General features: G+C 38.6%; 3 protein-coding genes across 4 annotated transcripts; 1 reads left to right on the top strand and 2 right to left on the bottom strand.

Annotated features, from left to right (window-relative positions):
• Window positions 1–257: 257 nt before the first annotated feature.
• Window positions 258–3,765, bottom strand: zgc:56699 (uncharacterized protein LOC405758 homolog). 2 transcript variants are annotated; one of them, XM_040152969.1, is made up of 7 exons: window positions 3,660–3,765; window positions 2,684–2,781; window positions 2,472–2,578; window positions 1,466–1,592; window positions 1,297–1,380; window positions 789–846; window positions 258–690 (listed from the first exon to the last, which is right to left on the bottom strand). In XM_040152969.1, exons 2-7 carry the CDS (start codon window positions 2,739–2,741, stop codon window positions 609–611), a joined length of 516 nt encoding a protein of 171 aa, XP_040008903.1. In that variant the 5' UTR covers window positions 2,742–2,781; window positions 3,660–3,765; the 3' UTR covers window positions 258–608. The 2 variants fall into 2 exon arrangements, with proteins under 2 accessions (XP_040008903.1, XP_040008904.1); XM_040152970.1 differs by lacking the exon at window positions 3,660–3,765 and adding an exon at window positions 3,293–3,452.
• Window positions 3,766–4,891: 1,126 nt separating this feature from the next.
• letmd1 (LETM1 domain containing 1) lies at window positions 4,892–15,063 on the top strand. The gene is made up of 9 exons (XM_040152966.1): window positions 4,892–5,077; window positions 6,723–6,877; window positions 7,090–7,205; window positions 9,436–9,518; window positions 9,762–9,948; window positions 11,521–11,622; window positions 11,751–11,903; window positions 12,017–12,113; window positions 13,809–15,063. Exons 1-9 carry the CDS (start codon window positions 4,917–4,919, stop codon window positions 13,886–13,888), a joined length of 1,134 nt encoding a protein of 377 aa, XP_040008900.1. The 5' UTR covers window positions 4,892–4,916; the 3' UTR covers window positions 13,889–15,063.
• Window positions 15,064–15,203: 140 nt separating this feature from the next.
• cd63 (CD63 molecule) lies at window positions 15,204–26,505 on the bottom strand. Its single transcript, XM_040152968.1, has 8 exons — window positions 24,347–26,505; window positions 23,335–23,420; window positions 17,699–17,887; window positions 17,451–17,525; window positions 17,260–17,358; window positions 16,922–17,065; window positions 15,793–15,876; window positions 15,204–15,641 (listed from the first exon to the last, which is right to left on the bottom strand). Exons 2-8 carry the CDS (start codon window positions 23,398–23,400, stop codon window positions 15,576–15,578), a joined length of 723 nt encoding a protein of 240 aa, XP_040008902.1. The 5' UTR covers window positions 23,401–23,420; window positions 24,347–26,505; the 3' UTR covers window positions 15,204–15,575.
• Between the last annotated feature and the right edge of the window lie 765 nt (window positions 26,506–27,270).

The raw sequence follows: 27,270 nt of genomic DNA, 5'->3' as shown, positions 1-27,270 counted from the left end.
ATCACAATGACACAGGCAACTCTACAGTACCTTTACTTTGATACTTTAAGTACATCTACTTGATAACACTTCTGCACTTTTACTTCAGATATTTAATGCAAGACTTCTACCTGTAATTGAGTATTTTAACGTTGAATGTATAATAACTTTTACTCGAGTAAAGGATTTTGGTACTTCACTGCTCATTTCCATCCCAAATTATAGCAAAGCCGTGCACATTACAACGTGTGATTCATTTCATCACTAACCACGCAAAATTCTTTTAAATGAAAGACCTTTAATATAACAAGCACACAATTTTCAACCAATACCATTTGTTACTGTTGCAGGGATTAATGCTAGACAATACAGAAAAAAAATGAGGCGCTACTGTGTATATGCCACTCAAATGTCACTATACTCTGCATTTAGGTTATATGCCACATCAAATGACTAAAAATGAAATCTCTGCATCTAGATCCAATATGAGAAATTTTAGATAGTTATGCAAATTAAAAACTTTAAGTGGGTAAAGGTTTTTTTAAGAACAAATTTTAAAAGATATCTATGGGTGCATACATACAACAGGCCTACATTAAGCTTCTATGTGGATATACAGTAAGTGCAAATTATGGCTTGAATCCCGACCACGGGAGCGTATTAGGTGCTCTAAAACTTGGACCAAGATTGTTGGTGGGCCTCACCTCCAGTCTGCAATGAGAAGAGGGAAAACAAGACTTAAAGAGCAAAGGAAATATGCACACATGAGCGCTAAGAGCCGTGGCAGGGTGTTGGAGCAGACCACTTACTTTTGATTCAGGGCTTTGTTTACACCCCACACAAATGGACTAGCAGCATCATCAACCTCTGAAAAGCAAAACACTCTGTTACTTTACAGACACTGCACTGAAAATCAATCAGTGTCTTCAAAGTCTGGTTCAGAGGACACTAGGGGGGAAAAATAATATTGTGAGAACCTCTCTGTAGATACCGTGCATGGAACCTCTCACACTCAAGCACTGATTTTTACGTTATAGGAATGGTTAGGATATTTTTGTAAATTCACTTATTTGCTTTCTTGCTGCGAGTTAAATGAGAAGATTGATGCCGCTCTCATTTCTGTATGCTTAATATGCACTAGGAGATGATCAGCTTTGAAAAAAGACAGGAAACGGGGGAAACAGGTAGCCTGGCTTTGTCCAGAGGTAGCAAAATCCGCCTATCAGCACCTCTAAAGTTCACTAATAAACATTATATAAGCAGTTTGTTTAATTTGTACAAAAACGGAAGAACAGAAGTTGTGGTTCTTAATCTTACCTTTGTCCCAGTCCTCAGTCATGTTTGGGTTTACCCAGGTACTGACTGGGACCTGCCATCTACAATGTCCATTTGTGCTCCTACCTGTGAACAGACCAGATTTCAACACAGAAACACCATGGACGCACACACTGACTCTGAGGAAGAGACAAGTGAGTGGAAATCTCACCATCCTCAGAGTCCACAGATATTCTGTCCTCACAGGTCTCAGTGTGGTGCGTCAGCTCATGCTTTGGGACCAGGTGCCGAGCATTGAAAGGGCAGGTTTTTAGCTCACTGGCCAGTTTGGGATGATTCTGCAATCAGAGAGAGAGAAAAGCTGAACAGCTAAACTTGCAAGTTCATGCAAGACCTCATGAGGTCTGTCAATTCAGAAGATTCTTAAAAAAAATAAATTGAATAAATAATTAAAGTTCGACTTTAATGTATCATTTCTGCTGATTATCTTGAGGCAGAAAAGTGACTCCAACAGGCTGACATTTCCTAAAACTTGCCAGATATTTTCTGTTTCCTCTTGCTTTGGCAACTTCTAACATTTTTTCCTGAACTGGATGTAGTACAAGGTCTGATACAGGTTACAGTTTAGTTAATGAAAACTATTGCATATCTTGCTCTAGAGGACCTGTAGTGGTCAGACCCCTGCATTGCACTGTTTAGACCCTCAGTTAAAATAGCCTGGTCCTGCACCCATTGTGTGCAGTGAGTTACCACAATGAACGAACTCGTTAACAGTTAAGAAACCATGTCTTCCAAAATTATGAACGGGTTTGTTTGACAGTACGGAATGTGGGACTAGCTGTTAAAAGAAAATTATTTTTTTCTTGGTTTTTCTTCCATCAGAAGTGACGGCATTCCTTGTGAGAGGTGTTGAATCAACTTTTTAGTCATGTATTTGGAGGTATTTCTAATATCTAGTCTTACCTACTTAATATAAATGATTTGAAATTATTAGAGGGTGGGATTTTTTGCACGACTGCATGTGTTAGACTGCATTTGTTTCAGCTGGGTGTACCTAATAAACTGGCAACTGAGTGTAAAATAATGCACAAATGCCAGTGTAAGAGACGGAATTATAAATGTAACTAAACTGCACTGCAGTGCAATGTAAATCTGCACTCTTTTTCCTTACCTGTTAATGCTAGCAATCAGCTGCAGTAAACAAGTGCTTGACTCACCTTCCTGCACTTTATAAGGTGGTAAGGGAAGCGGCAAGCCCGGATTTGGTGGTTCTTGTCGAAAGGGCACTGCAAAAGTTTGTACGGGTCACAGTTTCCTTTTTCATCTTTAAAAATCAGAAAAGAACAAACACAGTCAACGCCATAAATATTTACTAAAGCATATTAAAACTTAAGCAGCGGAGAAAGTGGAAGAATCTCTTTAGTTTTACCAGTTTCCTCTGTCTTGCATGGATCGCCAGTGGTTCCACATCTGATGGTGGTCTCCATCTCTTAACTGGGATTTACTAAGGACAGCCAAACTGGTCAACTGGGAAGGTCAAAGACACAATTAAGGTTAGCCCTGGAACTTCAAAAAAAAAACAAAAAAGAAAAACAACAACTTAGACAAAAGTACTGGCAGGTTGCTAGATCCATGTGCAACATTCAAAAACTGCAGAAGCACCACAACCAATCAGATCATTCATCTGCAGGATTCTGTGCAACGCTGGAGGTCATCCAAAGGGTGTGAAGCATTTGCTATCACCTGTAAGTGTGTTTACTCGCTGGTGTAGGTTTGAACTAATGCGCCCCCCCCAAAAAAAACAAAAAAAACAAAAACAACAAACACACCAAATGGTATTCTGATTTCAACACAAAATGAAAAGTCAGACCACATGGTCTACATATTCTACAGGTTCTTAAAATATGGCTTTAAAGACCATTCATATGAAAACAAGATAGAAGAGTGTTTTGTGCGCCCTAGTCTGACAGTTAAGTGTTGGCCGCCTAGGAAAAAACGTTAAAGTAGATAGTTAGCTTTGGCAGCAATTTATCCGCACCCGGAGGCCACATATTGCTCGTAGTCAAAATGTCGACGACGGCGGCGGCCTTGAAGCACCTGTGAATGATTTAGGCCCCACAATTTAAATGGCTTTATCTCCTGAACACAGCCCACTGCATGCTAGCTTCGCAGTTTCCATCGGTCAGTCAGACCGGGCATGCAGAAAAAAGTTAACCCGCAACCAAGTTTTGCAAGCAAAAAAAAAAAAACTTGGCAAGTCGCCATCTTGTAAAACGATTATCAGAGAACAAAATCTAGATCACTTGTTCATTAACCCTTGGCGTTTGTGAAGCTTTTAACAAGTGCTTTATATACAGTCTGCAACAAAATGTAGCGTTACCACGAGAATCAACATTTTTCTGAACCTTTTTCTTTCTTGTCCGCCGTTGGCTCGTGACCTGCGAAGGATTGCGATGAGCTCGTGGCCCCGCCCCTCACTTCGTCCAAATTCGCGCGAAATCACGTGACTCCCTGCCCGAACACGAAAACTCTATTTTTATGGCCTGTTGGAAATAAATTCTGTTTGATTTAAAATTAAAACAATTACTACCACATTACTAGAACTAAAACACAACTAAAACATTATTGCATAATGTCACTTTTTTTTCATTCTGTGATCTCTTATTTCGTAATCTAACTTTCTTCACTTTTCATGTCAATTTTTACTTCATAGCGTCATTTCTTATATCATAATGTCATGTTCTATTCTATAATGTCACTTTACATAATGTTAATTTTTATTTCGTGATGTAATTTTTCATGTCATAATGTAACTTTTTGTAACTCATCAACAATGTGACTCATTTGATGTCACTTTTCATAATGTCACTTTTTATTTCTCTAAAACTGCACACAAATAGAGACTAATTAACCTCAAAGAGACACAAAAATGAGCACAAACAGACTCAAAACCAACACAAAAATCTAAAAACATTATTTCATAATGTCACTTTTTATTTCATAATGTCACTTTTTATTTCCTAATGTCATTTCTTTTTTCGTAATGTCACTTTGTGTTTCATAAAGTCACTTTTTATTTCACTAAAACCACATTCAAATGAAACCAAAAGTATTTACCTTGGCTCGCATTTCCCTTGTTAAAAAAAAGAAAAGAAAGTTACATACTGTATGTATGGGTACAAAAAATATTTGAAGATGTGAAATAGCATCAAGTAAATAAGCAGATTTTCTGTGGTACTGTATATGCAGTGGTGGAAGAAGTATTGACGTACTCAAGCAAAGGTACCAATATTCAGGGAATAATGATGTACATTTTTAAAAATTTATTCTGAATTTTATCCACTAATCAGTAAAGAAGAAACAGAAAATAACAGTTAGATGTATCGATAATGAAAATAATTGTTGGTTGTAGCCTTACGGTACTAAATGTGATGGTGTAATACTACCTACTGTGGGTTTTCTGTATGTTAACTACTTAACAAACATTTAAAAAAAAAAAAATGGAAGCAATCCGAAAAAACACGACTGCTGACTCGGAGTACACATGTGGCTGTTGGGGCCCCTGGAGGTTTGGGGTCCCACTGCAGTTGCCAGCTGTGTGCCCGGTTGGTAATCCGGCGGTGATTACGGTAACTCGGTAGCTTTCGGTTTTTTTTCTGTATATGACCGTCATTACGGTAACTCCGCGGGGCTTCGCCGTAGCAAACATGGCGTTGTCCTGTTCGAGCCTGTGTAGACATTTGTCTTTGGTCCGACTGTGTGGCCTCAGGACAAACAGGACAACAACTGGCCTGTATTCTCCATACCTGTCCTGTCAGTCCAGGTATGTCTAAAAACTCTTTAAGGGTCACCCGTCCGAGACTTGGCATTTTGTTTTGCTCACATCTCGCTTGAACCTGCTAAGCTAGCTACCTGTCTGGATAACAGCTCAACCGGTTATTATCATTGATAAGCTACATTTGAACAAATAAAGAGATTTGTTTAGACATAACTAGCCGGTGTTTTTTAGTCTTGAATGTACCCAAACACCAGAGGATTCAGGTGTAATTTAGATTTTTTTTCAGGATTTTAATCGGTTTTAACCTGTCAACAGACAACACCATTAACCATTTCGGACACAAGCCCGAAATTAATGTACCCAAAATAAAAACCTTACTGCTCTTCAACCCGTTTGACCACAGTCACGACCCTGGTCTCCTTTGAAAGGTAACTCTTTAAATTTTACAAGCAACAGGTCGGAATGAGTATAAGAGATACCGGACCAAACTTACAGAGGTTACAAAATGGCCTGTAGTAGCACCTTTTTGCGTGGAAAACACTTTGGAGCCATAGCTACACATCTGAATTCTGTGTCAAAAGATATGTGATATGTGGATCCAAATATCCTTGTCTCACTTAGAAAGAGGAGATTTACAGCTTTCAAATAATGTATAATTTGTCAAGGTTGTGTGAAGATCTGCCCTTCAAGGGGTTAATATGAACCGCTTTTTGCTCACATCTGGCCTGAAAGCTTATTTAATCTAAATGGAAAGACTCTTCACCTCCAACAAATGCACATTGGATTATAGACATTATTTGTTCCTGTATATACATTTTGAGAAGATCTGCTATTCTATGAAGGGATCTACAAGGGGATTCACGGACATTTGGCAGCTGTTTCTACGTTTTGAAAATTGTCTCAGATTAAGGCAACTGCTGCACAAACATCACGTTAAAACGCATCAAATAAAAACATAAAATAGGAGCACACGTACAGACACTAGCGTGAGGTAACACAACCAGACAAACTCGTCAAAAAACAGTTCACTTTGTTAAAAACTACTCGGCGATTTCTAGGCATACATCTCCAAAGCATACACACTTTGGATGCTTACAAACAAACACAAGGCCACTGATCAGTGGCAGTTATCTGAGCGTCTCCCCGCCCTTCTGACGATCCTCGAGGAGCTGCTCATTAGTAATTTAACTGATAGAGGGACAAATGAGTGTTTATAAAGATTGTGTGTACACAAGTGTGCGCTCATGCAGTGCATGAGTGTGCAAGCTAAGGTCACTATTAATGTGGACCCATAGATATTTATTTGACCTGTCTTATGTGTCATGACCATGTCTGGCAACAGAACTATGATCTGTGACTGATCTGGGATCCAACACAGTTTCTTCAGTTTTACATACATTAATGTGTTATTGTTTGTTATTGTTATTGCTTGGGTTTGTTTGTGTTGAGCCATGGGTAGGGCTGTTTTATTGTTCTATTGTTTTTGTATAAGATACATGACATTCATTGTGTTCTGTCTGTAATCCTTGTTATATAATAAAAATATTTCCACTACTACTTTGTGTACTGGACCAAAACACACTTAAAGTAGTGCTACCAAGGCCAAAGTATGCCACTTTTAATTCATTTCTGATAGATGTTCGTCTTATGATGATTTAAGTTATTCATGTAAACCTCTTCTAATTTCCAGGTTGCCCCTGTGTAGACTCTACTCATCGTCCAAAGTTAGACGAGGTATTGGACGATATGTCACCTCCAGGCTCCAGTGGGCAAATAGCAAATATGAGGGTTTCCTCAAAAGGAGATTTCCCAGCTTTTACCAGCTCTACCATACTTTTGTGGAAGGTAAACCCAGTGTTAACTTACCTCTGAGATATCCAATATTGTCAAGGCACTGAACCTGATGGCCGGGCGGCATGGTGTCTGAGTGCGTGGCTGAACGAGGGCCTTGTCCGAAGGTTGAAAAGTGTTATATAAATGTGGTCAATTTCCATGGTTTTTTTTTTTTTTTTTTGTAAATTATCATAAACATTATTGTTATCATTGTATCATTCCAGGATTCAAGTTACTTTTCCAAGATGCCAAAGATGTGAGGAGGATAAAAGCAAAGATGACATCTGATAGAGTAAAGTTCCAGGACTTGCCCTACAGGGAGATGGAGAAACTCAGACAGGTGGGTCTCTTTACTGCACGAGCTTCAACACACTTAAACACACTGAACTGAGTGTTCGGACAATTAGATTGAAGAGTTTTAGCTAAATATAATTAGAGCTATATAGAATAGAACATTTATTATACATTATATTATAATAATTTTAAATTAATTGGCAACTATTTTGATAATCGAAAAATTGTTTGTTTTTGTTTTTTTTAATACAAAAATGACAACATTTTTGCTGATTCCAGCTTCTCAAAAGTAAGAATTTGAAGCTTTTTTTTCATCATATATATTAGTAAACTGAATATCTTAGAGTTTTGGACTGAAGGTTGAACAAAAAATTTCATTTGAAAATATCAGCTGGGGCCGTGTGAAATTGTAACCGCAATTCTCACTATATTTGGGCATTATCTAGACAACGACGATTAATCGAAAAAATCTGCAGATTAATTGATGATGAAAATATGCATTATCATTTTGCAATTTTCGTTTGACTGTTCACAGCTGAATGAAATAAAGCAAATGATTCTGCCACTTGGCTCTCATAGTTACATTATTATTGGCTCTTTTCAGAAACCATATGATCCACTCCTGGTGTAACCATAACTGTATAAGAAACCATCAGTAGTTGTATCCAAAAATATTGTCACATTTACATCCTCATGTTTAGTCAAAAATTGAGATATTTACGCTTCTTAGGACAGTTAGATGACTGAACGGATAAAAAATACTTCAAATTGTTGATCTGTTTTTAAAATTTTCCAAAACACTCACACTCCACTGAGCAGACTAGTATTTGATTGAAGATGTTATGATCGGCGTTAAGATCGATCAATTATTCCCTCAATCGATGTTGGAAGTTAATACACTGACCAAATGATATTGCTGCAGAGGAGACCGGCAGGATCCCCTCTTATGTCCACTGCAGTTAACACTGTGAACCGCCATGTCGGAATTTACAGGAAGTATTCCTTGAAAGGATGGGTTCACTTCTTTTTTTTTTTCAAGTCAAACTTCCTACTAAAAAGACTTTGAACGACACAGGCTGAAGCTTTTATTAGCTCCAGCTGAAATTTGGAATAGACTTTTGTATTGAATGAGGACTGTGGCTCTTGGAGTTGTGCTAAGAAAGCGATCGCTTCATGGCATTGTCACGAGGAGGAAAAATTACAGTGAACAACAATTATATCAATGCACTGCACATATATAAATGTTAGTACTGTATTAAGATGCACTTGGAAGAAAATCTGATACTTTAGGCTATAAAAGAAGATTTTACGGCACAAATTGGAAAAGGGCAGCTTTTATTACTGAACAAATGGAGACAAATAGTGCTGGGGGTTTTTTTTGCACACAGTGAAACCAGTGAAAGACCTAATTACCAAATTACTTAATTTTACTTAATTAATCCTGTTCAGTAAATCAAAAGAGAAAGTCGACACGTGGATTTACACTACGGAGGAGGGAACATGTAGTAATGTCCTTTTCCTTTTACCCTAGTAGTAGAGGATCCACACCAGGTATCTGGCTGCAACATATTCAGTCCAATTCTATAGAGGACAACTTTACTCAGACTTAAAGGTGTCCCGTGGAACAAAATGAGGACCCATTCATAGAAAAACAGCTCCATAGCGCTACTAGAGGTCTAATGTTCCACACGATACCTGTAGAATTAAATAAGGAAAATGGAATATTACAAGAGAAATTGACATATAACCTATTATCATATTTAGTGCTATTACAGCAGGATAATTGGGCCATAAGTAAACATTAAACATTATAAAGAAAAAGGACATAGAAAAAGGGAACTGGATATTGTGAAAGGTTTTTATAAATGTGAATGTTGAAAGCGAAGTCCTAAAATGGAAAATACAAAAGCTGTAATTAGACAAAAGATTATATAAGTCAAGTACTAAAAAAATGTCCTTTTAGTGACACAATGCAACAGGCTTTGTGGGAAATGAGGATTCGTCAAGACACTAGTACTTTCAATACATATGGTGTGAGATAAACTCACCAGTTGTGTTTACCATGGTCTTATTAGTTCATGGTAATCATACCAAAGTACAGTATGATAATACATTTTTCATTGGTATTGAAGCTTAAAACTAGGAGGGAAACCATAATTGTGCTCTGTGAGTGTTTTTTTTTTTTTTTAATTGAATGGTTTGCCGATATTTCACTTGTGCTCTGTCATGCTTATTTTCTTGTAGCAGCTTTACTTATTTGACCTTGTGCTTCACAGTTTCACAGAAACATGATCAAAGCCATCCCGCTGGTGATGATATCAATCCCTCCCTTTGCCAACTACCTGGTTTTTGTCTTGATGTGAGTTACTTTGAAATGACCATCTTTTCATTTCAGTTGGCATCCTTTGATTCTTATTCAGCAAAGCATTCTGATCCAATTGAAAGCCTTTAACAGTAATGTTCATTCATTCTCTTAATAATACATTGTGTCCTGTAGTGTATTGGATCTTCATTCTTGTCCTGTCCCTGATGACGCATATTCTCCCATCACTCCGTGTGTCTCTCCTCTCTCTGCTGTCATTCCCCACCTGTTCACTGCCAGGTACTTTTTCCCCCGCCAGCTCCTGATCCCTCACTTCTGGACCCCCAGGCAGCAGGTGGAGTTTCGGGGAGTGTATAATTCCCTGAGGGCCCGGCACCACTGGCCGGTGCTCAAAGGCCTCGAGGATATGAGCCGCCAGGTCAAAGAAGGTCAGCTACAGAGTGACCTTAGGCACCTGTGTGCTAAAGTAAGTAAGTGAGTGTATCAGAACTTTTTGTTGAGAGGAATAGTGTAATAGGATAAGAATGCTTCAGCAGTGTCACTTTCTGTTTGTAAAATACTTCAAATAGTGCAGAACAGATCATATTTTCTTTCACGCATTTTTCTTTCTCCTTATATTGACCCTATATCCCAGCTATAAGTCGCACTCTTCTTTGCAAATATGCTTGAACATAAATGTAGAGCTTACACTGATGCATGCATGTTTCATAAATGGAATGAACAGATATAAATAGCAAAAATTTAACAATTATCAGACAGACGCCAGGACCCGGTCATACCAGCTATTTTAAATTCAAACTTAGCCCAGTTATTAAGTGAATGTTTACTAAGTGGAGATTTAAGCATCACCCAGTTAAAACTGATTGCATCACACGAACCATTTCCTACATAGAGATTAGCTATATGTAGACCATTGGTGGAAAGTAACTAAGTACATTTACTCAAGTACCGTACTTAAGTCCAATTTGTAGGTACTTGTATTTCAGTTGAGTATATCTGTTCCCTGCCACTTTATATTTCTCCTCCACTACATTTCTGAGAGAAATCTTGTGTTGTTTAGTCCACTACATATATTTAACAGATTTAGTTACTAGTAGTTTTTTCACATTAGGATTTTACATTTAAAAAAAAATTTATGATAGGCTTTTCGTACCTTTTTGACATCTGACCTGTTACAAAAAACTGTGTGCAGCTGGGGGGCCCTTGTGAAGTTTCAGATGTCTGAGAGTTGTTACCAGTTTCACCAAAGAGACATTTCCTCTCTCAGACTTCTTAGATGGTTTTATTTAAATAATTGTTGGCACCCTAACGAGGTAAAATTATTCAATATTCCATAAAAAACTATAGATTAAAAGAAAAAAAAGTAATACAGATTTGTGTAGCTGAACTTTGTTTTTCCTCCTTTCCTCTCCCATTAATCATGTCAAGGCCCCTTTGATTTATCTCGTGACCCCCTGGAGGGGCCAGACTCCCAGGTTGGGAACAACTGGACTTAAATACCAAACTGTATAAGACGTAGTTAAAACCAGCTCCACCTCCAGTAAAATGCTGTTTACACATTGTTGCAGCAGTGTTAACAATCTATTCCCGTCATACAGTGACTGGGGACATTTTCCTGTAGAGCAAGTACTTTTACTTTTGATACTTGAAGTACATTTTGCTGACAGTACTTCTGTGCTTTTACTTGTGTAGGATTCTTTACTGTTAACGGAGTATTTTTACATTGTCATACTGGTACTTGCTCTCACTTAAGTAAATATTCTGTGTAGTTTTTCCACCACTGCAACTGACAAAGCTAATGTTAGCTTGCTAGCATATGGCTGAAGAGTTAAAATAGTAATGAAATAATAATATTATTTCATTACTTCAGGTCAGATAAGTCCACTTATCTGACCTGAAACTTGATCATAATGCAGTTTAATAATGATGTAAACTGCAAAGATGTTAAATTACATTTCACAAAAACACACCCTGCACCCTGAACCTGCATCCAGTACTAAATGAAAGTGGGATAAGTTGACCTCCGGTGCATTTTCAGGTGCAAAGTGGAGTGAACCCTAAAGTGTCTGAAATCCTCGCTGTTCGACGCCTGTTTTCTGGACCCCCTCTGGGCATGAAGAGGATGAGCGTGGATCACATGGTCAGTAAAACTCCTCCGCTCCTCCTTCACATCCTGCACAAACAAACTGCTCATTCAGTTGAGACTTAATGCAAACGGCTTCGTGATCCCAAACACTATCTTTTCTCTCCGTCTCCGTGGTCAATCAGAGGCACATCAGCCCCCTGCTCTTCCTGACGCCTCGCCTCCCGGGTTTCGTGATCGGCCGGCGGTTGAACAGCCACGCCCTGGAGCTGCTGCAGCTCGACCGGGCCCTCAGCAGGCTGGGCCCTCACCAGCTCAGTGACGCAGAACTCAGACAGGTCAGTCGCTCTGCGTCTGCGTATTCACCAGCCAAACATTATTTATATGATGGACACTGTTCATTCCTCTGTGAGCTGCGTGTTATAAATACACAATATTTTCCTCTTTCTAGGCTTGTTATGTAAGAGGGCTCAATTCTGATAGTCTTGGCGTTAACCAGTGCCGTGAGTGGTTGTCCCAGTGGCTTCAGGTGTCCTCCTCATTGAAAGGTATTTTCATTTTGATGTACAGGATTCTCCTAAATTTGTGACTTCAGCCATGTCCTATTCATACGTCTGTTTTGTCGAATGTTTAAAGGAATAGTTTGAAATTTTGGAAAGGACACTTATTTGCTTTCACGCTGAGAGTTACATGAGAAGATTGAAGCCCATCTCACTCCCTGCAGCCAGCAGCAGGTTAGGTTACCTTAGCATAAAGACTGGGAAAAGATAAACAGATAGCTTTTCTCTGTCCAGGTCACAAAATCTGCCTACTAGCAATTCTAAAGCTCACTAATTAACACATTATATTATTTGTTCAATCCGAACAAAAACCAAAGTGTGCATGGGCTCTGCAGGTCTTGAAAAGTCTCCAAAAGCATTGAATTCAGTTTCCTCAGAAAAGACCCTCGGTGGTTATTAAAAAGTTTTAAATTAAATTTACATAAGTCTTAAATATTTTTGTAATGTTAGCTATAAAATATTTTTGTATCTGACTCGAGGATGTCGGAAGACGTTACACACGAAAGTGGGATTATTGCGATTATTGAATTTTGCTGCAGGAGGCCGTTCAGCCCTTTTTTGTAGAGTTTCAGTCAGCGGCCCCTGACCTGTAGCAAACACTGTCACTACTGCAAAGCATGAAATGATTTAGTCATTTTTAATAGGTTGATCCACCCATCCATTTTCTGCTGCTTATCCAGATCCAGGTCACATTAATTTAATCAGAAATTATTGTTATATACTGCAGGGAAGTACTGAAAAAAATGTTATGATGATAAACAATTCTACGCCATATCGTCCCTACTGATTTTCCATCATACTTTCATATTTTGATTGTAAAACAGGTATTAAATTGAATCCTATATTACAAGTGTCTTAAAAGTCTTAAATTTAACTTCAGTTTAACAGAAACTCTGCTGTCAAAACAACAATTTGTGGTTTTACAGAGTTAAGTGCAGGACTATTTCTTGGCTGGGCAGAGTTATGTTTGGACAGAGCCATGACAGCTGTTTCCCCGTATTTCCAAAATCAGGGTTTCTGCAGGGTTTAACACAGAACACAATTTAACACCTGTTTCACGGTCACACGAGTCAAAGAACGACAGGAAACCTGTAAGCACAATAAGACCTAATATTGTTAGAAAATACAGGAATTTATTGACATTTGTATCACATTTTGTCAGAGCTTCCCAGGTGTATAACAATGACTCCTGGTAAAATAATAACAAATCAACATGACATGCTCCAGATGAGAGGCAGGAAATTGGTTAAAATTAAAAAAAGATTTAATGTTTACCTAAAATTGACACTTGCCCGTTATGAGGTGATGAACTTCACAGCTACTGTGGCAAAACAGTTTGCCACCGGTCTGATGCTGCTGACTGAAACTCCACAAAAAGATTTGCTAACGGTCTCCTGAATCAAAATCCAGTCACACCGGTCTCACTTGTAGTTTTAAGATTTATAACATCTCCTCTGACAGCCTGCAACCACATCAAATGAAATGTTTAATTCATGTTACTGTCTATCTGACTTTTAATACCTCCTAAAGCCTTTCCTTTAAGGGAACTAAAACTAAATTCAATGCTTCTTAAGACTTTTCATGACCTGCAGATAACTTCAAAATATCGAACTGTTCCTTTAACCCTGTCTTACTGACATGTCTGTTTTCTCTAAAATTCAATGTTACCTCTAATTTTTGCAGACTCGGAAGTGTCACTGCTTTTGCACAGCATTGTATTTCTCTCTGCCAACTACCAGAATGGTCTCAAATGGTCCCACTGACAGGAACCCGGAAGAAATATGCTTTTGTGATAAAGTTCTCATTTGCGCACTGAGCAGCATAAGATCCTAAGACTTGTCACCATCACCTTTTTGCAAAGGAAAAAAAATATTTTTAAACTGTTCTTGGCAAGATTTTTTGGTTTAAAAAGAAGAAAACTCTACTCATCTGAAGAGACAAATGCCACAAAGCACAGCCAAAGGTAACGGAATATTTGGAAAAATATGGTGACTCTATGGAGTGGTGTGGGATTCTACTTTGTACATAAGGACCATAAAACAGGTCAATTTTGGCCTAAAAATGTTGCTTAGGGCAGTTTAACTAATTGTGATGCACTGAACTATATTAAAGTGGTGATTCTGAGGCAGTATCATGATTGCCTGTTGCCGTATCTCAAGCTTGGCACCACTTTAAGGTACAGACTCGTCATCTGTTTACTTCTACGCTAACACACATTACAACGCTACAAAGAAGATATTGTTAAGTGAAAGTTCAGGAGAACTCTGTGGTTAGTTAATATTTTGCTTGTGGAATGGTACAATTGTTCGGACACATTCCATTCATCAAAATCCAGATAAGATAGCTTTTATGTGAGCGTGTTAAATGTTTTTACATGTTCACATCAAACGTACTGTTTGTTTCTCGTACCTCACTTCGTGCTCTGCTTTCTGCTCTCGAAATTGTTACTAACCCGTAAAAAGAGGAGTTTTAAGGCAACAGTCTTGATTGAAGGAACTCAAAAAAGGAACAACTGGTCAACATGAAAGAGCAGCAGATTATACGTGGGCTCCTAAATACGCTGAGATAACCTGGCTGCAAAAACACTCACATGCTTGTGTAGTGAGAAGCTGAACTCGCTGTAGATGAACCTCTTTGGGATGCAGCACAGGAGCACTTTATTGTTTACTTGATGTTTTCTTGCTGTGAAAGCTGAATGACATGAACTTATCCTGGTAAGGCCACACCGCTCATCGCAACATTTCATTCAAGCTTTTTGCCTGGGGTGACGCTGTAAAGAGGAACTGCACATCCCTTTCGCTGGTGTTTAGTGTTGTAAACTCTCAAATAGGAAATGTCATTTGCTTCCTGTGCCTTTTGCAAGAACTGGCACAACACACCCTGAAATATGAGTTAAAGTTAGTCTGATAATGAATTTTTTTTTTTTTTTTTTTTTTAAATATGGGATTTTATTTGTTTTGAATGTTGTGGTGCTGTGCCATAATTGTATACATTGTCATGGAACTGTGTCTGAAATAAATACCTACCCGGTGCATTTATTTGCCCTGTTTGTATTTACACTTACAGCAAATTCAGATGTAATTTAAAGAGTCTTTAATAAAAACAGAAACTGGCAGCCAGCCTGGAACCAGCAAACAATAAAAACTCAATGCCGAAACAGATCCGAAGTCTCTACCAGAACAAGCAAAGTAAAAGATATCACAATTCCTCGAAACCAACATAAACATACACTGGCAATGAAGTGGACATTAATCTTTTCTACCATTTTGCATTCCTAAACATGCACAGTATCGAAGCAGAGATATTGTTAACCTATGAAAATATAATCCAAAATCAATACAAGGGGAAAATATATTGTTCTGTGCATTATATGTGAATTATAAGATTCCAAACGAAGCTCCAAATAAGCGTGACCCGAACAGCCAGCTCCTACTCAGGTGTGAAGCTGAATTACATGACTTCGTAGCCGCTGCGTATGCCTCTCATCAACAAGCAGGCAAACACAATGCCCATTATCTGGAAGAATAAGAAATCACACACAAGGAGAGGACATTGACATTAGCATTTCTGAGATTTTTTTTTTCTTCTTAAACTGCCTGCAATAAAATTTGTCTGCTCAGATTATGTTTTTTAATAAAACATGCTTTTGTTTATCGATGTGACATACCTGCAGGAATGCAATGACAAGAGCTGCCACTATCACCCACTGGATGTTTTTCTTCAGTAAAGCCTCCACAGCAACATGACAACCCTGTATCAGAAAAACAGAAACATTAGATCCAATCTGCACATGAGCTTGCCTGTTCAATAATGATGGTTATATAAGGAAATTATCATAAAGGCACCGTTATTAAATCATACATGGAAATATTTCATGTTTCATATATTATATGGCCTGTGCATGAACAAATATATTCCCCTTTGTTTCCTAAAAAGTCCTTCACAGACAAATGAATGTCATCCACCAGAGTTACGGGTCAGTTACGCCACAGAAACGTCAAACATGAGCCTGTGTGGGGACTTGCAACGCACAAATACTGTATGTACGTGTGTGTACACACCTATTTGGCACAGAGTGACATTATCATCTCACTGGAGTCATGTTTCTGTTTAATAATTACTTTCTGTCTAGCCCAAGTCGCTGACTTTGTCATTTGGTGCCGAGCTGGTACTGTTCAGTGGGTTTATCAGAGTTTTTAGCTGAAAATAAACTGCCGCAGCTGGAAGAAGGGTTGATGTCAGTGGTGTGACTGACAATGAGCTGTAAGAGAAATATACTTGAAAAGAGAACTGCAGAGTTGAGCTATAGTTTGCTATGGGCTTGTCATTATGCGGAACCACTTTCACTTTACACCAGAGCCCGACCGATATAAATCGCCCAGCCGATATTGGTGTGTATGTCTGTCTATAAGTAAATGGAGGATCACTGGGCAGGCCACAGGCTGCACATCAATTCCTCAGCAAGGTAACAAACATTACTGTGCCCTGCTCTTGCGTGGAAAACTACTTGCACTGTGTGCACTGAAAAATCTGATAATGGTTGCTCATGCCATGATTGGAAAATGCCAAATATTGACCGACTTCTTTATTAAAACAATTGAGTGTGTTCGGCTGCGCTGCAAACAGATACATCAGTTTTCTCTTCTCTTCTATTTCTGACAAAGTAGCGTTCAAGGAATATTGGCTGTGGTGTTTGACCACACTTGCCGTTACCAGCGGTAACCACAGGTGTCACAATATCAATATGATCATGTTCACTGACTCCACAACAAAAACACGAGTGACCGTGAGTTTACCTCCTGGTGCACTTTGGCAGCGTCTGTCATGCTCCCGATTCCACAGTTTGGAGTGACTTTCACACAGCACGAGTCAGGCACTGAGTCTCCATCACGTCTGAAGTTTTTCCAGTCAGAAGAACTGTTCACACCACAACATTTCAACTGAAAGTGCAAATGAGTCAAATGAAAATGTTTAATATGGGCATGAAAAGAAAGGACATAATTAGTGTCTACAGGTTATGAGATAAAAAACAATGTCATGTCATGCAGCACCGACCAACAGGATGTAGCGGTGTTATGTGAAGGTGTTGCCAGGCTAAGTAAACAGTGAGTAGGAGAGTTTACACAGAACTCACATCCATTTGCAATTTATCCACAGCATCTTTGAAATCAGGTTTGCTGCTGTTGTAACTGGAAATCATTTCAGTGAGGCTATCCTGGACGACAGCTGAGAGCTAAATGGGAGACACAACATGGCAGCCACTGTTAAACCGGGCCTTCTGCAGGGTCTTATATAACACACCAAAGTGCAAATTTATACACTCACTTTGTTTCTGAAGATGTATCCAGCGACAGCTGCTGCAATCTCAACAATGATGACCAGTGAGAGAAGGATGGCAAACTGGAGGAAAGAGAGAGATGAAAAATACTTGGAGCTTAAATTCTATTCTAGGCTACATTATACATGTTTTGCAAATGTGTTATTCATTAACTTGTACAAAAAAATTCTACAGGGCAAGGTTAATTCAACTTTTGTTGTTTTATGAATAACAGACACCAAGTTATATGAATTACCATTGTGACCATGCAGTAGTTCTCTTTCCAGGCTCCACAGCAGCCAAAGAAGGCGACGAAGAAAATCACCACACCGACTGCGATGAGGACGATGGGACCCCCTGAGGCTGTCGCATCACGGATCATGAAGGTGTTGTGCAAAGACAACTGAACCAGGATTCCCACCACAACCAATGCTAGGCCGCACAACTGCACGAAAAGGGAAAGATTAGTTTTATTGTGGAATTTGTGGGATCACTTCTGCTCTTTTCATGTAATACAAACATGTTTCTTTGGTCTGAGTGTATAGTGGAAAGTATAATGTTATATTTGATTATCTGGTAACACTATGAAAGTAAAGCCATCATAAGTTGAATTTCACTGGCAACTGAACACCTAATTAGGAAATTTGTCCACATTTGTCCACTACTAAATACTTGTCGTAATGTTAATATTTATTTATTACATTTTAACATGTGACTCTGACAGACATTTTTCTGGATTCATGTGCTTTGACATCCCTTCCTTATAATTTCCAGTGGGAAATTTACTCAATTCTCTCTTTTTATCCCCCCAAGGGTGAAAAATTAAGATTAAAAAAAAATAGTGTGCCAAGGTTTTAGTGGTTATCCTAGTAGATATTTTTCATTTTGGTGTCTGAATTAATAACTGTTTAGTTTGCTTAAATCCAATATGAGCAACTTGACTGACTTCAAATTTTCAGATCCGAGAAATACCAACTGAATTTGAATTTTTAAATTACTGGATGCTTGAATTTTCTGTCTAAATGCTAATGTCAGTATGTAAACATGCTCACAATGACAATACTAACATGCTGATTTTAGTTTAGTATTTTAGCATGCTGACATTTTGTAACTGCCAAAAAAGTAGGCTGATAGAATGTAATTAGTTTTGCAGGTATTTTGTCATAAGCTTGTATTGCGTAAACACTACATTTAGACCTGACGGTGGCGCAGTATAAAAGGTCAGGGGAGCAGGGGGATACATTGCCTGTATGACATAAATATCTAAATTCAAAAACAAAAATTTTGAAATTTAATTTCATCATCGTTGAGATATTTTAGTCTGGACCAAAATGGTGGACCGAAAACATCAGCATTGCCATCCCCAGAGCCACGCTGCTAGTATGGCTAAAAATACTTGAAACTAAGTTTTTTTTTTTTTTTTTTTTTAATTGCACAACTTAAAATATCTACTGGAGATTTTAAAGATGGCAATTCAAACCCAATTGAATCCAGATGGATGGCTGCCACAGTCAAATATGTCAATATAATTAATAAATATCAACATTACAGTAAGTATTTAGTAAAAAAACACAAAAAAACAAACAAAAAAACCTGACAGATAAATTAGATAGATGGTTCTCAAAGTTAAATAATTTAAATTCTTTAAGGGGTATTTAAATTTCAAAAGTACTGCAAATTTTCAGTTGTGATTAAAAATACCCATTACGTACTCACTTGCTTATAAGATTCAAACCTTTCCCTGCTTCTATATAACCACCACAATCAAGCCAAATGAGTAAGCACTAATGCTAAACAGATGGAAGGAAGTTGCAACACTTCAGTTCATGAATGCAGATGTAAAATGATTAGATGATTAACTGCGGTTTCCATGTGTCACTGGTCTGGGTGGCATGACGAGAGCAGTTCACTGGATCTTTGACAAACAAATGTGTAGGTGAACTGTTTGATCATGATGATCTTGGATCAACTAGTTCTAAAGCAAACATTACAGAGGACTGGATATCCGTTACTGTGACTGAGAGTAGGCAGTCCAGTCAGGACGGACACAACTGGGGTGGGATTCAGTCTGAGAACAGAGAGGAATTTAACCACGAGAGCTGAAATTATTAATCGATAAATTGATCGAGAGAGAAAGAATCTGCCACTATTTTGATATTTCTCAAGCAAAAATGCCAAACATTTCATAGTGCATACTTCTGAAGTGTCAAGGTAAAATAAATATCTTCAGGTTGTGACAATTGTGATGGAAGTTTTTTTCTTGCTATTTTCTGAAACGTTATAGGCCAAACCATTAAAGAAGTTAATTTTTAAAAAAGTCATTAGTTGCAGCCCTATTAAACACTCAACTCAACTGTGACTTTGTTTTGTCTAAACATTTTTTTAAGGGTATATAACATAAGGGTAAACTTCAGATTATCTTCTCTCTAATCTCAAACATGCATACCATACAAGATTTGAAAATAATCGTGCATCATACACTAAGGGATATTATTAAGGGTATTGTGCAAGAGGGAGCTATCAGGGAGCAATGCACCACCTCATGTGATCTCAGGTGATCTCATGGGGATGCAGATGAAAACAAAAACAGAGAGTGTGGTACAACAAATTGCTGAGACATTAGCAATACTTTACCGTGACGAAAAACAAAAGGCAGAAAGCTAAACGAGTCTGGACGACAAAATGGGTTGTCTATTCCTCAGCGAGAACTGGAGGTGAGTTTCCAACTGTCAGTTTTAGTATCTGTCAACAGTAGTATGCTAGCTAACGTTAGCCTCAAGGGCTAGAATGTTTACTGTTGCTAAGCAACACCGTCGGCTTCTCTGGGACTGATGTAATCATAATCGTAATGTCCCGATTTTAACTCCTAAATATCACACACATGTGATATTAATTGGGGCAGCCCCAATGAGTCTGTGAGCAGTTTTTAGGACTGGATCTGTAAACACCTCACATCACCCGATAATCTGGGCCGAACGTCGGTACCAATCAGGTCCCAGACCAGATCTCTCCCATGACTGTCTGGAGGGGTGAATCGGGATTAAACTGGCCCAAAAATCCTGTAGTCTAAGTCCGTCTTTATTGGACATTTAATAGGCCTTTAAGAACTAACTCTCTGAGTTTAAATTCTCATAGTGAACAACTCTCCTCATCGCAACACAATGAACTGTAAAAAAGAAATTAACGGGTGAAAAATTGCTTATATTACTTATTAGCGTTTCCATAAATTTGAACTAATAGAGTATGTGTGTTAAAAACAGACACGTGTATCATGATACATCGATGACTGTGTGTGGATGACCGTATCACTGGTCAAGTGATAGATGAAGTGAGGAATGGGAAAAAAGTACTCAGGACTTCTCTAGAGTGCTGCAATGAGCATAAGAGTCATAAGCAGAGCAGAAACAACTAGTAATAATTCACATTACTATTATGACATGCCTCTGTAAACCGCCACAATGCATTTGAACTGAAGCCATCAATATGTGATTGAAGTGTAGACTCTCAGCTTCAGTTCAAAGGGTTTAACAAAAATATTGCATTAACGGTTTAGGAAGTACAGCCGTTTTTACACTTTTTTATTTGACTGACACTCAGTTTCAGGGCCAGGTTTCCTCATTATTTCATGACTAATTTATACAGATATTTGTGTGTATGTGTGTGTGTGAGTGTGTGTGTGTGTGTGTATATAGATACACATACACACACACACTATGAAAACTTCCTGCTCTTTTCTGTTTTATATCATATTAAACTGGGTTTTAAACAAAGCATTTGAAGACTTCTTCCTGGACTCTGAGAAACTGGAGATTTTTCACCATTTTCTGCTGTTTTATAGACTGAATGATTAATCGAGAAAATAACAGTCAGATTGATCAGTAATATCAATAATCAAAATAACTGTTAGCTACAGACCCAGACTGTTGGTTGGACAAATCAATTTGAACACGTTCCTTGGGCTCTGGGAAGTCCGTAGACTTAATGTCAGATGACGCATTATCAGCCCAGTTCATTATGTTATCCGTGTTAAGCCCTCGTCACAGCTGAAGAGCTGTCCTTGTTGGCACCACCAATGTCAATATTTGAGCTTGAGTCAAATGGATGGCTAATGGTTGACGTCGGAAAACATAAAGGATTGAACAGAGCGGGCAAACAGAACACAGAGGGTCACATCAATCCAAGAATGGAATAAAACAGAATATAATGATAGAATAATGTGTTTATCCAGGTTGCTGTTATATTTTTTCTTTTAGCTTGACTTTAATTTCTTGATGAAAATACGTTGAGCTGGAATGTTAGTCGATTGATTGAATGGTTGATCATCAGAAGATTAACAGGCAACAATTCTGATACACAATTAAAAATTGAAGTCATTGTCATTTTTCACAAGAAAAAAGAGTGAAATTCACCTTTCCCAGCTTCTCTGATGTGACTATCTTTGGACTATTAGTCGGAAAAAACTGATACAGTTCATTTTCATACACAAGCCTAAACTTATGGAGGAGTTATAAGTGTTGACAGATACGTCGACATACACTTACTTCTGCTAACAACTACATGATAGTGTGTTTTAAACGTGTATTAAATACTTATATACTGCCTATAAATGCCAAATAGCAGTGTTATCATCAGTAACGATTATAATGTTTGGTTGAAGCCTTAAAAATTTGCATTGAGTAGCGAGAACAAATACACACGTACCACTTTAAGTCGCCCTATTCGGAGTATTGTCAATTAATAAATGGTCTAAAACAGTATAAAGTAGTTCTAAGCAAATGTAAATAAGTGTACTTGTCAACAAATATAACTCCTCTTGTGGGCTCTCCTCAACAGATGCTGGTGTATAAAAAGATAATGAATGACAATATAGTAAAACACAGCAGTGATCATAGAAAATACATCTTCATAGGAAAAGTTATAATTGCTGAAAAATACTGTACATTCATAAAGACTTAAAAAACTATTTAATGTTTATATACTACTTATGAATCATAAATAGGGGGGTTAGGTAAAGCGTTACCATCAATAATTAAAATAATCATTAGTTGCAGCCTTAAAAGTGTGCACTGTGAGGAGAGAATAAAGCTTTGTCATTCTGTACTTCCTCCTTCCCCTCTGTGAAATAATTATCAGATTTTTACTCAGTTCTGTAGTTTACTGTGCAAACACCACTGTTTAAAGCTGTAAGTGGCATTGTGTCAATGACGGATGGGGGGGGGGGGGGGTATAAAACGTTTATCTGGACGAGTCACATGATAATGTCACACTTCAAAATCTGGTCATAAGATTCCAATTCAATTATCACCACCTTTCGCTGTAAATCACTCAAACACACCACGAAGAAATCTGGACGCAGGTTACAAACAGGAAACGTCAAGTTTAGTCCAGGATATCTGGGACGAATGTTCTCATGTTCATGTTCTTCCATGCCGTCATTAATGTGATTTTAAACAAAACGCCTGAGCCAGTCCACAAGTCTTCGGGAAGAATAAATCAAGCGGGAATTTCATAGATTATGTGAGTGTGTGTGTTCATCAGCTGATTTTTAAAGATGATTACATACTGCGCGTTAACTTAAAAGCTGGGTAACAAGGCCATAATTAATCTTCAAAGTCACGGGGCTGGCAGAAAGGAGAAATGTCCCAAAACTAGTCCTGCAAGTGAAAATAATTCAGACTTCCGAAAAAGCCAATCTGATTTATCTCCATAAGACCAATCGCACTGGAAGACGTATCCTGGCTTTATGTTCTGTCTGCTCCATCGTTGGTTTAATTCTGGCAACCACAAGCTCCCCTCACTTCTCAGTAACAGCGAGTTGAGGTGTTATCCGCGCCCACTCTGCTGCCTTTTTGACTGTAAATATTTAACGAAGTGTTTTTGACTGCCACTCACCCAGAAAATGAAGTTGAAAAAGAAAAGCAGGAACTTCACACATTTCATTCCCCCCTCTACACCCATGGCTGATGAGGATCAATTTCCTGGAAGAAAAAAAACACATATAAACAAACAAACAAACAAACTTGTGTTACTTTTTATTAACTTTTCCAGGGCAGTTCTACTGTACATGAACATGACATCAGCTGTAATATGAGTTGCAGCACAGTGGAAGATCTGAGTCATTTTCAGTGGGAAAGTGACTGATACAAACTTTAAGCTATAAAAGGGCTTGGATAATGAAGAAAGCAGCTGCGATAAACATCACTTTTTTTTTCTCTCTCTCTCTTACATACGTAGATGAGGCCAGGCAACAAAGCATATCCACACGTATCACACATAACCGCATTTTACGAAAAACTAAAAGAAAAAAAGAAAAAAAAAAGAAAAAAGTTTGGAGCCCCCAGTGACTCCGCGATAGCACTAAAAAGGGCAGGGCTGTACTTCAGATCCACCGAGGAGGGACAGGTAAAAAAGTGTTCGCGAGGGACCGTGCGGGCCTCCCAAACGCATCATGTGAGCCGCGAAGGGATCGAAGTTTCGGACCGTTTTGAGGAGCCCACGGAGCCCGAGCCGGCCCTGCCCCGGGCCATCCATCAGCGCAGGGTTAGCAACAATACCAGCTTTGTCACAGGCCAAATTACATCAACCGCAGCCACTTCTCTAATTGAATTTTGCCAGTGTTTTACAATTGCGTTAGTCTTAGATAAACACAAACTGATAAGCAGGTTGGGTTCCTTCCGCGGCTGTCGAAAAAAAAACCAAAAAAAAAAAAACGCCGTCTTTTTCGACCTGCTTTTGTTTATTATGAAATGCGTCGTTGTTTAACCGTTGGAAGCTCCGTTCCGACAATGTTGACGGGCGGAAAAAGGTTAGCAAAACGCAAAACGCAAAAAAAAATTTAAAAAAAAAAGGAAAAAATAAAAATAAAAAGACAAGTTCGTAATTTCAGCAGCTTTTCGAGGCCTACCTTTTGAGAAGAAGTCTTGAATCTCCTGCGATGAGGGGCGAAGTCGAGGGTGTGCTGAAATTTTCGACAAACTTTTACCGTATATAGTCCCTCCCTCGGCTTCTCCACAACTTCTTATGTTTACTTCTGCTGCCTTCAGGTCTCCTCGTTAAACGCACGACTCTCGCCCACTGTCAAACACGTCCAGTGTCTCTGGTCGCCGGAAGTAAACGAAAGGTGTTATTTTTTTCAAAACAAATTCGAGCATTGTTTGTTGCCCCGTTCTTGATTTACCCACGTGAATCCGTCCATGCAATCAAAGATCTGCATTCAGTCTGGTTTTATGGAGCCCCCGCATGGCCCCGTTAACCTGTTGAGGGGCCTCCTGGGCAAACACTTGCTGTGGGCCCCCACCTAGGCTTCCTGAATATGTGCCCTACCGCCTCCAGCTTCACAATAAGTCCTGCGCAACCGGACCTCCTGTGCTGAAACAGTGCTTAATATGTCTTTGTTTTTGTGGTAATTTGATAAAACAACTTTATTTAGGAATATGCTCCACATTATATAAACTAAAATAGTACAGGTCTTGAAACTAGATTTTGATACGTGGTCCCTCCACACGACAGGGCCAGATGGTTAACCCGTAATGGTTGATTATTGTACTTTAGTGGTGCAAATAACTGAACACATTTGTAAGTAATCAAAAAGCCAAACCTGTGGAGATGGATGAACCCTGTGGCTTTTGGGACCCTCCATGATTTTGGGCCCCTGGGCAGTTGCCCATTTTGTATGGCAGTACAAGTAAAACAACAATGTAAAAATCCTCCATTAGTAATGGAGTAATGGATTACCAAATGGGGCAAAGTAGGTAACTAAAAGTCCCAGTGTCAATTTGTGTCAGGCGGTTCTTTGTCATTTTATTAATTACAAACTGGTTTGAGAATTTTGGAACCACTTTCTAATTTTTCACCTTCATGGCTGTTTATGAGTCATAATGGCTTTATTCATTATTAATAAGTCATTTACCGGTCCCCCATAGATCAGAACGGATATTGAGTGTGAAACTTTGCTGGTTTTCATCTTTTCTCTTTGTTAATAACACAGCTACAAATGTTGGTATTCATTCATTAATACTTACCAAAGTTATTAGTAGATGAGTTTTTCTCATAATTGATCTGTAAAACATGATTAAATGACTCATGAACCAAGTGACCAAATATAAAGCCTTTATAAAGGGCACCTTTTTGAGAACGTGTTAAGAGAATTTGCTGAGCATTAGCTAAGTATTGACTAAGACACTTCCTGCATTATTATATATTCTTGAAACACTGTCTCGTGGAGGGGACCTGGTTCAAAATCTAGTTTCAAGACCCAAATCATTTGAGTTTATTTTGTTCTCATATCGAGCATATTCCTAAATCAAATCAATTTCTCCCCATCAGCTGACACCCAGAAAACCTGGGCTCTCGTAGTAGCCCACAGCAGCCACGCTGGCTGCGTCCTGGGTGTATAACAATGAACCTGCCACATATACCACGTACGGTCTGCCCGGGTGAATGAGGTCATGAGGTGAGTGTTGGGGTCAAAGGGAGGTCAACAACAAGTTCTTTCCACACTCTATTAATATTGATTTTACTTTTATATCAAAAGCAATAGTACTCGTTGTGCAGCAAAATGGCACCTGTTGATGTTTTACTGTTACACATTATAATATTACTACCGATGCATCAACGTGAAAGCAGCGTTTGTTGCAGCTGTCAAGGGAGAGCTTATTTCAATTACTTTATATGCTGTTTGGTAGATTCATCTATAGCAATGTCTCATATTGTGGAAGTCTATCATATTTTTTATGTGTGGAGTTTTAATCGGGAAAGAAGCCAGTAACAATGGCTGTCTGATAAACGTAATGGTGTAAAAGTACAATAGTCCCCCTTAGAAGTGGAGTGGAGGCGTGAGGTGGCGGAAAATAAAGACAATCAAAGTACAAGTGCCTCGAAATTGTACAATACAGTACTTGAGTAAATGTGATTTCCACAACTATGATCTGAATGAAATGAAAGGTTATTTGAAATAAAAGTTTGACTGGGAAGGCATCTTGTTTCCCTCATTTGAATCACTGAATCGATCAAATAATAAATAATAGGATGCTAGTGCTTTAAATTAGTGAACAACAATTTCACACCCATGTTTGTTTATATTTATATTATCTTATATATTTCTATAGAGTGAAATGGGGCGAGATTTTTAATCTCTAATTCGAGGTGAAAAGTTACAGGACACTGGACTACACAAGACTAGGTTTTTTGTTTTATTTTTTTCAGATGTGCGATGGCCTGACGTGGGCTTTAATGTGGTTTTCTGACGCTTTTGGTTGGGAATCATAACAACATAAACATACGCAAATGGCAGAAGGAGGGTTTTGTTGGCTGCTGTTCAAAGAGCAGGCCGAGCGACGAGGCGAAGACAGAGGCGAATATCTAGAATGAATGTAAAGTAAACGAGGCTGCACGGACCGGGACTGTGGACTAAAAAAAGACCCCGGTCTCGCTGCAGAAATCCAATCGGGGCTGCAAGAAGAGCCGACAGGTGGAATGACAATAAATACCATGGCATGTGTTCTTTCACAGCAGGAATGATTAACGCACCTGAACTTCACGGGTCGTAACAGTGAAATACACACCAGCAGGGCGATGTGGAATGTATGAATCCGTTCTGTCGCCGCCCGTTCCCCGTTACATTCTCTCATATCCTATAAAACAAAATAAAAAAAGACGATTATTAATGGTGATTCAAAGTGTGTTAGTCATAAGGGAGGGAACGGCGTGGCAAACGTGTCGTCTGTAGGGAAACCAATCTCCTCTGTCTCCTCTTCCTCCGCATCCTGAGAAAACACGTCCTCGCGCCGCTGAACAGCGGTCTCCTCGCGCAACATTTCCAGTGAAATC

The sequence above is a fragment of the Xiphias gladius genome, chromosome 18 (genome assembly GCF_016859285.1).
Source record: "Xiphias gladius isolate SHS-SW01 ecotype Sanya breed wild chromosome 18, ASM1685928v1, whole genome shotgun sequence".
NCBI lineage: Eukaryota > Metazoa > Chordata > Actinopteri > Istiophoriformes > Xiphiidae > Xiphias > Xiphias gladius.
Note: the sequence above shows the minus strand (reverse complement) of the source record. Positions and strands in the feature narration are given on the sequence as shown.

Excerpts from the sequence above, each read along its gene's own strand:
- zgc:56699 (XM_040152969.1), bottom strand. The coding sequence starts at position 2,741 with ATGGAGACCACCATCAGATGTGGAACCACTGGCGATCCATGCAAGACA. Across the intron at positions 2,579-2,683 it reads ATGCAAGACAGAGGAAACTG|ATGAAAAAGGAAACTGTGAC; the intron begins GTAAAACTAAAG and ends TGATTTTTAAAG. Across the intron at positions 1,593-2,471 it reads ACCTTATAAAGTGCAGGAAG|AATCATCCCAAACTGGCCAG; the intron begins GTGAGTCAAGCA and ends CTCTGATTGCAG.
- letmd1 (XM_040152966.1), top strand. The coding sequence starts at position 4,917 with ATGACCGTCATTACGGTAACTCCGCGGGGCTTCGCCGTAGCAAACATG. Across the intron at positions 9,519-9,761 it reads TACCTGGTTTTTGTCTTGAT|GTACTTTTTCCCCCGCCAGC; the intron begins GTGAGTTACTTT and ends GTTCACTGCCAG. Across the intron at positions 12,114-13,808 it reads GGTGTCCTCCTCATTGAAAG|ACTCGGAAGTGTCACTGCTT; the intron begins GTATTTTCATTT and ends TAATTTTTGCAG.
- cd63 (XM_040152968.1), bottom strand. The coding sequence starts at position 23,400 with ATGGGTGTAGAGGGGGGAATGAAATGTGTGAAGTTCCTGCTTTTCTTT. Across the intron at positions 17,359-17,450 it reads GATACATCTTCAGAAACAAA|CTCTCAGCTGTCGTCCAGGA; the intron begins GTGAGTGTATAA and ends TCTCCCATTTAG. Across the intron at positions 15,877-16,921 it reads CTGCCAAAGTGCACCAGGAG|GGTTGTCATGTTGCTGTGGA; the intron begins GTAAACTCACGG and ends TTTCTGATACAG.